The 15,290-nt window shown below is 39.6% G+C and overlaps 1 protein-coding gene across 2 annotated transcripts in view; it reads left to right on the top strand.

The window, feature by feature from the left end:
• Positions 1 to 3,789: 3,789 nt before the first annotated feature.
• The window catches only part of INO80C (INO80 complex subunit C), a 32,213-nt gene continuing 20,712 nt past the window's right edge, over positions 3,790 to 15,290 (top strand). Inside the window, exon 1 of one of the 2 annotated variants that reach the window (XM_026079238.1) lies at positions 3,790 to 4,042. In XM_026079238.1, coding sequence (XP_025935023.1) covers positions 3,908 to 4,042 — 135 coding nt within the window. In that variant the 5' untranslated portion in view covers positions 3,790 to 3,907. The remainder of the gene's footprint in view (positions 4,043 to 15,290) is intronic. The other variant, XM_026079239.1, reaches the window with a different exon arrangement.

The raw sequence follows: 15,290 nt of genomic DNA, 5'->3' as shown, positions 1-15,290 counted from the left end.
CAGTTAAGTCTGTCCTTGCTTTCCCTGCAGCCCACACCACAGCCGTCTGGTGTGCAGTAGTAGCTGTGTGTAGCACAGTAGCCTGTGCTTCTGCAGTAGATGGTAGAGCCCTCCTAGGACCCTATCACATCTCTCCCTCTTGATTTGTTCTCTACTGACGATTATCTATTAAGTACAGAAACAGCCTGCACACAAGTCAGAAAGACTAGAGACTGACTTTAGAGGCCTTCCCAGACCCCAGCTCTGCTTGCCAGTACAGTGTCAAACGCGGCAGGGAGCAAAGGACTGACTGCATGTACAGACACTTGGCAGTGCTCCCAGCTGAGCCAGCAAGGCTGCTGTAGGAGCTTGGGGTGACTTTACTGGTAACAAGACTGTCTGTACAGCCAAGGCCTCTGCATTTGCTTGCTCAGGCCACTTGATCTCCTCTGTCCTTTACACTACTGTGAGCCTCAGTCCTGCCAGGCCCAAGTGAGCCTGCACTTACTGACTCTTGGGTCTTTGTGGTGCTCACTTCTGGTTTGCTCTGTAGTCCTGTCTTCTCTTGCCCCAGAAACACCCTCTACTTCTGGGCTGCCTACTTCATCTCAAAGACCCTTTTGCAGGGTTTCTAAATATTTTCTTCTCTCATCACTTTTTTCCTCCCATTAAGGAAGAAAAAAAAAAAAAAGAAAAGAAACAACCTTAAATTATCCAATCATGAGGCACCATCATGCTTCAAAGGCCTCAGCAGCTCATACTGGAGTTAGCCCCTCTGCACAATGAAAAAAAACTATCTTAGTATTCAATTTTCATCAAGTCAAAGGGAAAAAGAAACAAACAAACAAAATAGAAACCTGCCTCAAATTTGGGATACCATCTTGAGAGCTTCTCCCCAATTCAGGAGTCTCTGGGGTCCTTATGCATTTTTCTTCCCATACCATTTTGAAAAGTATAAGGAACCTTCCCAGTTCACTTAGACTATTACTAATAGGTGGTTGGGTAACTGCTCATAGCAAAGAGCATGCAGAGTTATTGCCGAGCTGTATTTAATTTTCTTAGTGAAGCAGCATTTAAAAAATAGACCTTGCAGTAGTAGTGAGAGAAACAGTGTTCACCATGAGCCTGGTTAAAAATGAATAGCAGGAAGAGCCAAATCGCACAGATGTCAAACTAGCAATTGCAATTTACACTTCTTCAGGCAAGCCCTCTTCTCTATGGCAAAGAAACTACCCATTTAAGTCTGTAACAGGAACCTAGTGAGATATATATTTCACTTACTCACCAGAACAGCACCTCTTCATTTTCTGCAAGGCTGGGTGTAGGCAGCTATTCAAGAACGGGGGAGAAGGCAACCTGCCTTGCAATTCTAGAGCCTTACTAGAGCCCTTTCCACATCCATAATTCAATTATTCATCCCCTGTGGACACTCTCATCATTTACATTGCTATTATTGCTATTTTCCAATGAGCTGTAGGCCTTCTGGGACTTTAAAGTGTTTGGTACCTTATAAAATTGCATTGTACTCAATATTGCTACAATACATGTGGGCCTTTTGATTTTGTGGTTAGTAGACTGATAAAAATGGGTACAGATAAGAAAATGCCATGCTGAGCACTGTTTATAAACTTTCACTGATGCAGCAGATTAATTCTCTACATGATTCACATGCGACATCTAGTCTACAGTAGAATTATAGATGCTCAACTCTCAATAAAACATTCCTGTGATAGGGTATGCCTCCTTTTAATTGGGCATGCCTGGGAGCTGAGCAAAGAGCATGAGTGTGGGAAAGAGATGAGTGAGACCCAGTCCTGGGAATGAAAAGAGGCCGACTGAGACAAGAACAACACTCTGAGCATACAGTAAAGCAGATTTGGCTTTGTCAGGGGATATAACTCCCCTGCAATTCTAACTACCCCAGCTAATTTCAAACTCAGGTCACCATTTTGAGCACATGATGGGAGGCTGTCATTTGAAGAGAGAAGAAACACAAAGTGCATAGCATACATCAGCCTAAAACTATCACAAACAACAAGAGCAAATGCAGTAACTTTTACCAGTCTGCTCTGAAATGCTGCTGGTAGCCTAAGCACTCACAGACAGAAAGGTAGCAACCACAGTTGGGAAGGAGAAGATGGGACTTGGATGTCTGTACAAGGCCTTGGATGTCTGTACAAGCAAATCCTGTCCTGCTTTTCTGCTATATACACAGGTGCCTGGAACACAGCCTGGAAGTCCAGGCTTTTGTTCTCAACTCTCAGGCCACCTTCAAAGCTTTTGTTTTATACAGCACTGCCTGGCACCCCCACTGTGACCAAGATCAGTCCTCATTATAGCAGTGTCTATAAATCTGACCTAATTTTTATGCCTGAATATCAACTTCTTGGACCTCTGCCTCCCTCTACAAAGCATGCACTGGGACAGGGTCTCATACAGCTGCAGCTAGAAACCTAACAATTAGGCACTATATACAGGCAGCAAAAAAAAAAAAAAAAAAAAAAAAAAAAAAAAAAAAAAAAAAAGCCAATAAGTTGACCAGTATGTTGATTTCAAGCATATGCAAGCATAAAGAAGCCAAAAACAATTCTATTGGCCATCAAGGAGGCTTGAGAGCAGTCTCTAACACAATGTCACCATGAACTAGTTCTCCAGGCCACAGGACAAAACAGCACAGACTGCAAGAAGACTGCCACCATACTTTTTATCATAGTCCTAATCACCCCAAATCTATTCTGATATGTTGCTCCAGTGCAAAATTATTCCCGATTCCAACAAAATGAAAGTCTTTAGACCAATTCACTAGCCACATCAACACAGGGTGTTGCACCATGTGCCTTTTATCAGTATGAATTTCCCATAAAGACATTCACTATCAATTATCTGTCAAATCATATTTTGGAAGCTTTAATCACAACGGTAACAACGGGCAATTTCCATTTAGAAAGATTATACAGTTAAAAAGTGGTCAGTAACATGGAAGACCTATTGGTAGGACTCTTGGATCTCATGATCTTAGAACTGAAGGGAATAACTAAAAATGGCTGTATGTTTTATCAAGGCACCTAATATAACTGGAAAAGCCAACACATTTTAAACACACACAGGTCCTTCTCTTGGTCTAACAATGTTGTCCATAAACTTTATTTCACTTTGGGCAGACTTAAGACAATAACTGCCTGCTAAGATGCAGCCTTGCACTCCAATGCACAAGTTATGCTTGGGCCAGGTTATTCCCCTACCCCAGAACTATAGCTTGCATTAAATCAGGCCTTACACCACCTTTTACTTCAAGATTAAAACACTTCCCAAGCTACTGCACACGGCAGCACTCTAAAGTCTTTGCAATACGTGGGGAACAACTATAGCTTCCTTTCCAACACCACACACTTAATACTTCCTATGGTTAGCCAACATACASCTAGCCACATTTTGCAGCCTCCCACTCATAGGGGCCTTCAGCTGAGGTTACAGCAAAGCGAGATACACACTGATGAACTCCCCTCGTGGACCCACTCTCCCTCCACAGCCGCTCCTGAGATAGCACAGACAGCCACGGAGCAGGGAGCAGAGAAAGCAGGCTGCTTCCTGTGAGAGTCACCCCAGCAGCCCCATGCACTCACAGCAGAAACCCCCACAACACACGGCCAAACCACCATAACCTCCACCCCTTCAAGGCACCCCTAGGGCCTGCCCGCCGCCCGCCCGCGCTCCCTCCTAACGCCCGCGTGGGGGTGGGTCACCGCGCTGCCTACTGCGCATGCCCACTAACGACCCACGGAGGAGCAACGAGACACCCGGCAGCTCCCACGGCGCCACTGCGCACGCGCGGCAGCAGCTTGGACCCGGGGAGGGGGGGGAAGGGCCCTATCTCCTTGTGCCGCCCCGCCGGCATCCTCAGCCCAGGCACAAAGGGGCCGTGGAGGAGATGGCGAGTCTGATCCCCGCAGCGGCCTCTTCTCCTGCCGGCGCCCCATCCCGTAGCAAGAAGCGCCCAGCGAGCCCTGGCACCGGCAGCGGCCCCACCAAGAAAAAGAAAGTGATGGCGCTGGGCGGCTCTCAGGTAATGGGCTCGGGGAGGCTGGCGCGTATGCGCGGCGGAGCTGTTTCCCCCTCCCCCCGCCGGCGCCGAGTGCCGCGCGCATGCTCGCAGGGAGCGCGCGTGCGCCTGGGGAGGGCGGTTGGGGGCATTAACGGCCCCGTATTTCCCCCCCCCCCCCAGTGCCGTGTACTGTCCGGCCTGGTCCCCGACTAGGCTAGAAGTTGTCGTTGCGGAAGCTGCGTGTGCGGGCTCGCCGCTCGGGTACTTGCTCCTGAATCTCGGTCGGCGGACTTACCTTGTGTTTGGCCTGATAGTTTCTTTCGAGGCATTGTGAACGTTTTGTTTCAGGTCTCTTTTTCCATTCTCCTGTAGAGCGGTGGCTGTGTACATAGTTAAAATTATAACATACTTCTCATGCATGCTCCAGGCTTAAGAAGCAAAGCTTACCTTAGATTCAATAAAAGCTGTGTTTAAAATCACTAACAGCTGGTCTTATATGTGTTGACACTTTCTCATCAAACTATATTTGAGTTACCCTTTTCTATGCCTGCTTTTAGTAACTGTATTTGTAACTTATGTTAAATTATGGCGTACCTGAATCCTGTATGTACGCCTACATACACAGACCTCTTAATTTGTACATGATGATGGTTATGATTCAGGGTAGTTGGTCTGTCACAGAGGAGGAACTAGCACAGCTCATCAGCTGGTAGGGCTGTTCTGTGCTGCTCAGATATTACTTTGCATTATGGCCTGCTTCACTTCAGCTAGGTGGACATAAGAGTTAAATGGGAAATGAAGATGAAACCTTGGAGCTTGATTTTTGGGGAACAGGGTCAGGGAGAAGGGGAATTAATGTGAATTTATTCTTACCTCCTACCTCCAGTAGCACTAGCTAGCGCAGCCTTCCTTTCTGCGTTGTGCAACATAACCACGCAGTTTCACAGACCTCATCCCAAACTATGATGACATCTGCCCGTTGATCATGATGTAGCAGCTCATACTCCAAAACTAAGTCCTTAGCAGAGGGGCCAGTGTATCGTATAGCAGAGGTTCCTGAAGTGCTTGTATGACATCTGTATAGACTTTAGATGTGGTATGTTTTGGACTACTTTTAGAAGGATTTTGGTAGCTGAAGTCGTCAAAATTGAATGCTGGAAAAAGTGATTATGTTTTTTTTTCCCCTAGAAATGTTTCTTTTCCACAATTTTTCATGAACTGTAATGGTAGCATAGCTGCATAGTAGGCACTACTGCCAATTAGGCTGCTATTTTCATGTGAGCCATCAGATCCAGAGGAATGTTTCTGCATTTTTCAGCAGACCTTCTTTCTAGACAATGAAAAGCCACTGTGCTCCTGCCAGGGTGCAGACACAGACCCTTCCTCATTCAGAATGATGCTCTTGTAACTCTTGTGTTCTTCACCCTGTGGCGTTTACATAGTTGCTTTTCCTTTTCTGGTGGGCTTATCCCTAGGAGAAGGAAAATGAACCATGGTGATTAATGTAGCTAACAAACTGCACTGCAACAGTGAAAAATTACTGCCTGGCATGATAGCCTTTGACAACTATTTTCAAGGTCTGTTAGGGATAACAGTCTGGATTTCCAGCATGGAATGGACTACTGTATATGTATATATATGTGAGATAGATATATATATAGATACACACACACACACATTATATATATATAAAATATACTTCTCCAAACCTTTAAACCGCCAAAACTGTTTTCTGCAATTCATATCAAACTTAAGTCCATGGACAACTTTCAGTATTATTAGACAATTCATGATTTCTTATCATTTTGGTAGTGTGTGGTAAGCAGTTTTTGCATTTCTTCACACAAGTGTTTTCAGTGGAGAAAGAAGCATTCTCAACGTATACATATACATTCTCAACATTAATCAGCATATACATCCATTGTTTTCAGCAGTGCAATTAAAAAAAAAAAAAGGCAGCTCAGAAAATATGTAACCAGAAGACTGGGAGAAGAAACAGCTCATTGATCTAGGTATCACACTCAGTGGCGCTGACTAGCTCTGGAGAAAGCCAGTTTAAACATAAATGAAATGGAGGCTTTGTATTTTTTGAGTTAGAAATATTAATCATTGGGCATGTTCTTCTGCAGTACTTCTTTCAATCTGTAATCTCCAAAAGTCCTTATATAGGCCTTAGCTAATTGCTGAGTAATATACATCTTCTGAATAAGGTAGCCTGTGACACAATGAAATACTGAAATAATTCTAGTCTGCCAACCTATTCAGAATATAGCCAGTCAACAAGGACTTACTGCTCTATTTTATAGTTTRTCTAATCTTTAAATGGCTCAGCCAATCAGGAACTAGTTCATCCATAAACTTTTTAATACTTTTTCTGAATATATTATGTACTGACCATCCAATCATTGTGAGAACTTTTTTAAACTCCAGATTAGTAGCACTCTCCATCTGGCAGTCTGATAGGTACATGTACCTTTTATATGTGCCACTTTCAGCACAGGTTTCAAGGTAACACTTGTTACTCTTTTTACTCTTCACTTTCCTAATTAACTTCTTTGATCTTATTTTTTACAGCCTTTCATAAGCCAAATATATCATGCCATAGCTCAAGCATGGAATAGTTTCTGTTTTAAAGAAACTGACATTGTGAAACAGATGAAGAAATAGCTAGTGATTTCTTTGGTTAATTAGCAAGCTAAGGGGAGGGAAGAGGACCTCTTCCAAGAGGTTTACAATTATTTGCAGGTTCAACTGAAGGTTTGGGACCTAGTCTTCTAACATACTGTACCTAGCATACTTTTGGCCATTACATTAACTGATAACTGCTGAGAAGCTCCTCCAAAGTATACTTCATATTGTGCCAACTTTGAACTTTCCCGGATCTGTGATTCCATCACCATGAAATTAAACAAAAAGTTCTTTTGTAACATCCACAAATCACAGTATCCTGTTTTTCTTTTGCATGATTTATTTCACAAATAGCTATTATAGTCCTTGTACTGAAAGGAAGGCTGGTCTGGTAGAACTATAGATTTCAAAGAATCACTAAAAATTTGGGCTTTTTGTATAACAAATTCACTTCAGTGTAGCGATGTAATCGACTAGTTTAAGCCACTGTGTGTATCCTACAAGGCACTCCCAGTATCACACAAGAGACAGATTTTTTTTTAAACCCAATTTTGATTATATTTCAGCAACACATGGTCTAGCAAGTGAACTGCAACTTTAAGATACATTTCAAAAGCATAAAAAAAAAAAAAATGTTCTTCATATTTTGTATGAGTTACTGACCCAAAGGTATTGAGTCATGTTTATTTTGGAAGAATATGCCACATACTGCTTGTCAGTCATGTCTACACAAGGAGACACACACTTTTTGGATATAATGCCTGTATTTACCAAATCTAAAAGTGCATTTACAGGAAAGCATGATTGCAGATTGATTACATCACTTTTATTAGCCTTGCACAATTATTCCTCCCATGCTGTTGTGCCACTGAAAAATACTTAAGTCTTGCTGCAGCAAAGGATTTTTAATGTTTAGGATTATTACATATATTATATGGTGACAATGGTGACTTTAACGTGACAAAAACTATGCTGTTTTGTGGATGATACAGCACCATTCAGTTAGCTGTCCTTGCCAATAGCTGTTTCCCAATAGCTGGTGTGCTGCTTCATCTCCAATCACTGGCAAAAGTAATGTAGGCATGAGTGCAGACCTGTCTCCAGGTCTCATCTTTTTAATTACTATCACATAACCTGGGATAGAATAAGTTGTAGACACAGATCTTAAAATGCCACTAGTTCCTCTACCTTAGTGTTCATATCTTTATTTTTATGAATTGTTACAGCAACAGGAAGCTTTTAAAAAAGTGTATTCTACATCAGGTGTAATTGATAGAACAAAATGCTTGCCCACTAGAGCTAGCAAGCTCAAAAGACAAAATTTGCAGTTTAGATAAGAGAATGATTTGAAAAAAGAAAGTCTGTGATTTTGTCAGAGCACGATTAAAGAGGGAAAAAGTGCTGAATATTATGGTAAGTGCATCTCTTCTTATGTTATTTGTGAAGCAACTTCACACATGAGAGATGAAGTATGAATAAATACCTCATTTGGGGAATGACATCATGGTTTGTCTTACATCGGAATTGATGGAAAACCCAGTAAACTGCAAAAATATAGGGTAAATGCTTTGTTTCCTCTTTCTCCATTCTTGCTGCAGCAGCAGGTCTTGATACAATTTAGAAAATAAAGACTGAATTTCCTCCTCTGCCAATTTTCAATGGTATTTAAGAGTTATTTACTTAAACTATTAAATATATTGATTTTATCTCTAATGGTGAATATTGCAGCAGTACTACTGGTAAACTTCATTTTATATAACTAGCTCCCAGGTGCATAATTGACACTGTTTTTTTATTTTTTTACGTTTTATGCTCAAAAGCAGAAGTTATGCAATAGTATTAGAAAATACAAAGGTCAAAATGGTTTAAAGTTATCATCCTCTTAAGAAAGGTCCTCTCACCTGGACCATTCAAATAAAAGGAGCAACTCCAAGATAAGCTTAGAACTTTTTTTTTTTAATATAACTGAACAAAGATGTTTTACAGTATAATCTGAAGATCATCAGATTAAGGATCTGCTAGACGGCTGTATGCTCAATAACATGACTTTTAAAAATATATATGTATTAAAAATGGTTACTGTTATGTATTCAGAAGCTGTCCACAAAAGACAGAGAGAGCTTACCCTAGCACATAAATGGCATGGAATTGGACTCTAAACCATCACTAAATTTAATCAATTTTTCCGTTCTGCTATTTTCCCAAGCCTTTCACTGTAAGTAGGAAACCATCAAATCAATTTTAAAGTAACTTTGTTTTAAAGAGTCCATTTGATCTGACTCTAATTTCCTGAAAAATGAGGTTAGAAGGAGTTTAACTACAGAATCGGTAAGTACCACTGCAACTACTTAACTGAACTACTGCTTTCACCATGTTTTGGGACAAGCACTTCCTATAGTATGCCATACTATAATAACTTTCTACTCTGAAGTTAATTTTTAGCTGCTCATGAATTCAGACCTTGTTTACAGACTTATTCTAATTAGTATAACACTAAACTTACTCTAATTAATATAACAGTATTCTGTATAAGACTTGCCAGGACACAAAAGCATAATTTTTATTTGCAGTTGGAAATTTAAAAAGCAAATTTTTTTTATGAAAAAGTTGTCGTGTCATTATGCTCTAAACTACTCTTCTACTTTTCTTTTTAAATGTCTCAGCCTTAAGATTATGATAATAACTGAAAATATATGAATTTAACCAGTGAAGCAGTGCCAATCTGAAGCTACTGCTCACCTGAAGCAATATCTTTAAAAGATGTAACATGCTCCCAGGGGATGTTAACTCAAATCTAAATCTATTTAAATGATTGTTTCATTGGATAAAGCATGGATATGACATGGCACAGTAGATTGCTAGTTACTGTTAAGAATTGCTGAGGTGAGCTGTTCTCAAATTCAGCCACTTCCACACTTGTTCATATCACTACCTACAAGTCTTGGCTCTAAAAAGTCTTTAATTCACCAGTTTAAAGCAACTTGCCGTGTCTTAACTACAGTTTAAAAGGTAGTAGTTAAACTGGGATAGTTAACATAGATGGTTAGCGTATTCTGACATCACACTGCATGTCACGAGGCCACAGAGAAATCCCCCAAATTTGTGATTCTCCATGCAAAGCACTCAAAGGGTCAGTACTTAGATCTCCTAATCCTTTTAAACACACATGAACACAAAGATACCTTCTGAAACAAAGCAGACAGTGAACAGCTAAAGTGTTAAGTACATCCTCCTCCAGAAGGTTTTTTTTGGACCTTTCCAAAAACCCATTTATTTCCAAGCAGTCTGCTAATGAGAACCAGGATCATTCTGAGATACCAAGTTTTGTGAGTTGCATATTTGAAGTCAAATCTGTTAAAGAACCAGGATCCCTCCAGTCCCTGGTGAGGAAAAAGGGATAATTAGAAAACAATTATCAGATTTTATAGGGAAATCTGGCTAAAGTTATAAAATGAGTCCTTTAAGTTAAAACATTTTGTAAAAGAGGGAATTGTTTTTATATAGCAGTCTAGATTAAAAGGAAGACTGTCAAAACTGAGGACTAAGAATTGACTTTGCCTGACATTTATCACATGCTGAAGGCTTTAGATGATCTGTAATCACAAAAGTATGTGAATTTCCAAATCAGTTGATACCAGTCTCTGAGAACTACCAGCTCCCCAACCAAATGCAATTAGATTTGAGATTTAGAGTAAACACAGATGTGTTATGTTGCAGAGAGAAAGGCAAAAGCATATGTGTATTGACTTTTACTATGGGTGACAGTATGCTGGTGTCATGTTTTTTAGCCTTCTCCCCTTATCCTAGTAGAGAATTTTGATTTTTCCTTTAGCTAATGGAGGGTCTTACTATGATTGCACTTAATTTCAGCATTCATAATAAACACACAAGAAACTTAAGAGAGAGAATAAAAATGGTTGGTTGCTTTTATCATAAGGAGATAAAATAGGATGAACTAAGTTTTGGAAAAGAAACAATGATCTAAAACATTTTATACATCTGCTTTAGCAAGATGTTTTGTCTGAGAGGTAGTACTTCTAAGATGCAATGTCAGAATCCAGTTAGCTCATTAAAAGGTTCAGGTTAATGAAAGAAAACTTGGAATAACTTAACTGTATAGCTATTGCAGATTTTTTATAACTGTCAGACTGTTTTACACATTTTTGTGAAGTATAATGCTTGAGTTAGATAATATTTCAGTCCTTGCTTTAGCAAGGTGTTAGTAATTATATAAATATGTTAATTTTGGATTAGAAAGGCTAATAGAAATGTTAATTTGGTAGCCTACAAGGGTTTTGAACACATTTGTTTAGCATTCCAAGGAAACAGAATAGAGATATTGGCTATTTATTTTGGCTCGAACCGGCAGCAAGCCGGGAAAGTTGTGACATCAAGCACTGTGAAATACACCCAGCCCTCACAGCAGAATTCACATCCATCAACAGCATGTCTTGTCTCACTGTAAAGCACATCTACAGTGTCAAGAGACACAGTTAACCAATCTAGTAGTTTATCACAATGAAAGGTAAGAGTCCTACTCTCCTCCTATCTCCCTTGCTCTTCCCCCCCTCCACAACTCTCAGCTGCGTGCTTCTGTTGCCCGCGTTATTGCCCCCAGCTTTGCTATTCACCAGACCTACCCAGCTGCTGATAGAATTCATCAGTCAGAAAACTCACTTACCAAACCTGAGCACTCTGGCAGAAAACCACAGTCTCCTGCTTCTAGTCTTCCTGGTGCTAGAGCTAGAACAAGGAAGGACCAGGACCATGTGGCAGGCAGAAAACCACTTTTCCACTGCAAATGAGCTATTTCATCAGCTTGGATACTCTTAAACCGCAGGTTTCATTATTTTATCTTAACAAGCTAAATGAAAACTTCAGCAGTTCACAATTTGATTCATTAGCAGATCCAATATCCTGGTCCAGGGAAGATAGGGATGGTAACAGCTTCAGTTGTCGTATTTTAATCCACTACTGTTTGTGTGCCAGTCTCTGAATACCTTAGAACTGAATCTGCAAAACCCAGCAAGCTCTGTGAGATGCCACCAAAATAAGCCAGTAGGAAATCCTAAGGCCTGGTCATAATTCTGCTTCTCCCCACAGACTTAGGTATCTCCTTCCACTTGGGATTCAGAACCATAAACATCTGCCTTTCTGAAAACAACTATTAAATCCTTTCTTTCAAAAACAGAACAGAAGTCTCACTTATGACACTGGTACTTGTTCCCCAGCTGAAGTTAGTTCAGTTCCTGCCTCTGCCTGAGGGGATTCAAACCTACTTTTTCCACAAGCACACCCTAACTGCTAGGCTGGAAGCCAGTCTAGTGGGGTAGGAGAGGAATGTGGAAACATTTTCTTCTCTACAGTTGAGGACYAAAGTTGATCTGTTTGTTCCAAAGAGAATGACTGTGTAGTCTAGTATTGAACACACTTGTCAGAACAGGAGAGTGAAGTTTCTTCCCTTGCGCCAAGGTCTGTTTATATGCTTTGTCTAATGATATTTTAATGCAAAATACATAGTTATACAAAGAGGGATTCAAAATCCTTTCCTTCTGAAACTCTAGCCAAAATGCTGTATAGTCATGCCATCTAATAATATGTACTTATGTTGTAATAAAAATGGATCACTGTTAAGTCAAGAAACAAATTTGAAATGGATAGAAGGAAATTATTTTCTGAGTAATATATGATTAAACTGTAGCAGAGAGTTCCACAGAGTCTGTCATTCTGGGAGGAGGCAATATGTGTAGTTACATGGTTTGTAATCATCTTGCTTCAGGGCATCACTGCTAGCTGCACTCAGGAAGTTTTGCCCTTGCTCATTATAAGCCCATGCTGTGGATGAGAAGCATTTTGGGGAATTAAAAAAAAAAATCTGTTGTAAAGCACTACAAGCCCTTGGTAGGATTTACCATATGAAGAGAGACTTCCAGTAGCAGATCTGCCTTTTTGCTATTTATTAAATGGAGAAAAAAATGATTTATATATTATACTTCCTTAATTTTCATTAAACAGACAAAATATTGGGCTTCTGTGTGCTTTTCTGATGCCATTTAAAAACAGATACTTTAACAGCTACTTCATTTTGTAAACATCTACAGGCGTAGAGGTGGATCCTTCTACACAGGGCAATTATAAGTAAGGTATGTTTTTTCACTTTTCAGCCTCTACCGTGATGGTATGCTTGTAGCATTACTAGCTTTGTGTTCATAAGGATGATATATGTTTATCACATGACAGCCACCTTTTCTGCTTCCTCACATTCACACTTTTCTGAGTTAGTGAGAGAAGGGCAGAAGAGACAGAGATCTATGACAGTTTCTGCATAAATTAGACAAGCTTTACAGGTATGGATAGCGTCATTTACGAAACTAAGCAGTATAGCTGGAAAAATCGATTAGCTGTCAAGCATACAAGTCTTTCTTCAAATCTGAAAACAAAGTGGCAACTTTCAAAGCTAACTACAGTTTGAGAACAACTGTTTAGCATTTAGTTAGATATGTATCAATTAGACCATCTTTGAAAGAAAGGGTAGCGGCATCCCTGAAGTAGAGAGGCTGTTAATCAGGGATGGGAGAGAGTATTATCAAAGTATGTATCATCCAGGAGCAAGGAGAGAGTTAAAAGCCTGTAGAAAACAGTGAAAGAATGGATTATGTGCCATAAAACCAGTCTTTCTGTTGTCAGTGGTGGTTTGGTATGCAGTCCATCCAGAAGCTTATCTTAATTGTCCAGGTACACGGGTGCATTTAATAAAAGATCACTCCTCTGCCTACAAACTCTGTTTCATTTATGCCCTTAAACCATCAGGACTACAGCAAAATAATGCTGAACATGCAGAAATTAGGACAGTAAATAACATGAGTTGTTTGACTGATTATGGCCAAAAGAACTTTTTGTTAATAAAAACAGTATTTTCTATTGTATAGGATATTGACTTCTAGATAGGGAAAGGGAAGGTTGCCAAGAGAATTGTGGAATATTCATCCTCAGAGATTTTCAGTACCTGTCTGGACAAAGCTCTGAGCAGCCAGGTCTAAATTCAGTGTTGACCCTGCTTCGAGCAGAAGGTTGGATTAGAGACATCTTGAGGTCCCTTCTAACCTCAATGAATCTGTGATTCAGTGTTACTGGGTCTCAGTTCAGACATCTGATTTTTGCGCCTAAAAGACAGATGCATTCTCTCCCTAGATGGGCAGTAGTACACTTCTTTAGGAGGCATTTCAGGGTACCTAAATTAGGTACTTTTCCCTACAGTGTATTAATGAAGTCCAAAACTTGATGACAACATTTAGACATTATTAATTCTCCCTTTACTGTAACAATGTTTACATGTTTTACTAGAACTGCTTTTCCTCATGGAGAACAGCACAATATTCTTACAGCAAAAGTAATTCTTAAAATGAACAAACTGGAATAGGAGAAAACCATTATGCCATGACATACTCGCCTCTTAAGCCTAGTCTAAAGTTGTCAGCTGGGAAAGTTCTTATTCTGTTTTGGTTGCTCTTCTTAAGTTGATTCTCTTCATTTGCCTGGTCCAGAAGTAGTAATGCTCATTTGAGTCTTAAATTCACAATCTCAAATTTTATCCTTAGGTCAGGAAAAGAATAAAGAAACGTGTTTCTGTTAAACCTAATTTGTTTCAGCCAGAATTGCCTTTTGTCTGCCCTTTTTATCCTCCTTCTTTCCATCTGTCCAAAAGGCTTTTTTTGGTTTGCTAAATAATTTATTGTGGAAATCTTCTTAAAATATCCCATTAGACCCCTCACAAAATATTAAATCCATTAAATACTATGTTTCTCTCTCATCTCTAATCACAGATGTGATACCTTCACTCATGGATGTCAAAACTTCACTAATTCTAATGCAGTGGAAAAGTCAAGTCTTTTAACAGTTCTATTTTAAGTCCAGCAAAAAATGCCAGTCAGGATACAAGTTTATATACAAAACATTGAACTGTCTGGCTGTTTTCAGAATGTGCAGCAGTTCCTCAGCTTCAATATACAATATCAAGGTGAAATGTATTGCCATAGAGCTTATACAGTTGAGTAAGCAACCACGTATTTGTATGATTATTTCTGCAGAAATATTTCAGAAATTTGCCTTGAAATTAGCATTACTATACAACCTTTTCCCCCTAAGCGATCTCAATATAGTCTACAGTAGATACTTATATTACCTTATCTTCACCTAAATTAGAATCTGCCTTCTGTCTGTTTTGATATAGTCAACAGGTTTTTTTTCATTAAAGGTAGGTATCTATAGGATAATGCACCTACAATTTTGCCGAGTACAGGAGACCCGGCGTGCTATTAAAGGCAAGAATGGTTGGTGTTGAGTTTGCTAGGTGAAGGAAAGTTGATATAGTTTTCAGGGCATGTGCAGCAAGATTTTTTGTCCCATAATATGGGACAAATAATAAGGGTGACATTTCTAGTCTGAAGGTTTTTAAAAACTAAGATGTAGTTTCCTTTTCGTCCTCTTTTAGCGATCTTTGGAACATCTGATACAATTATTGCTCTTTGATATGGTATACCTTCGATAAGCACTTTTTGAAGTTTTGGTTATTAGTAGAAAAATATTTTTATTTTGAATTGCTTTAAAAGTGAAATATTCCATATGTCGTTGTGCCTAACAT

The sequence above is a fragment of the Apteryx rowi genome, unplaced genomic scaffold (assembly GCF_003343035.1).
Source record: "Apteryx rowi isolate R43461 unplaced genomic scaffold, aptRow1 scaffold_496, whole genome shotgun sequence".
Classification (NCBI taxonomy): Eukaryota; Metazoa; Chordata; class Aves; order Apterygiformes; family Apterygidae; genus Apteryx; species Apteryx rowi.
Note: the sequence above shows the minus strand (reverse complement) of the source record. Positions and strands in the feature narration are given on the sequence as shown.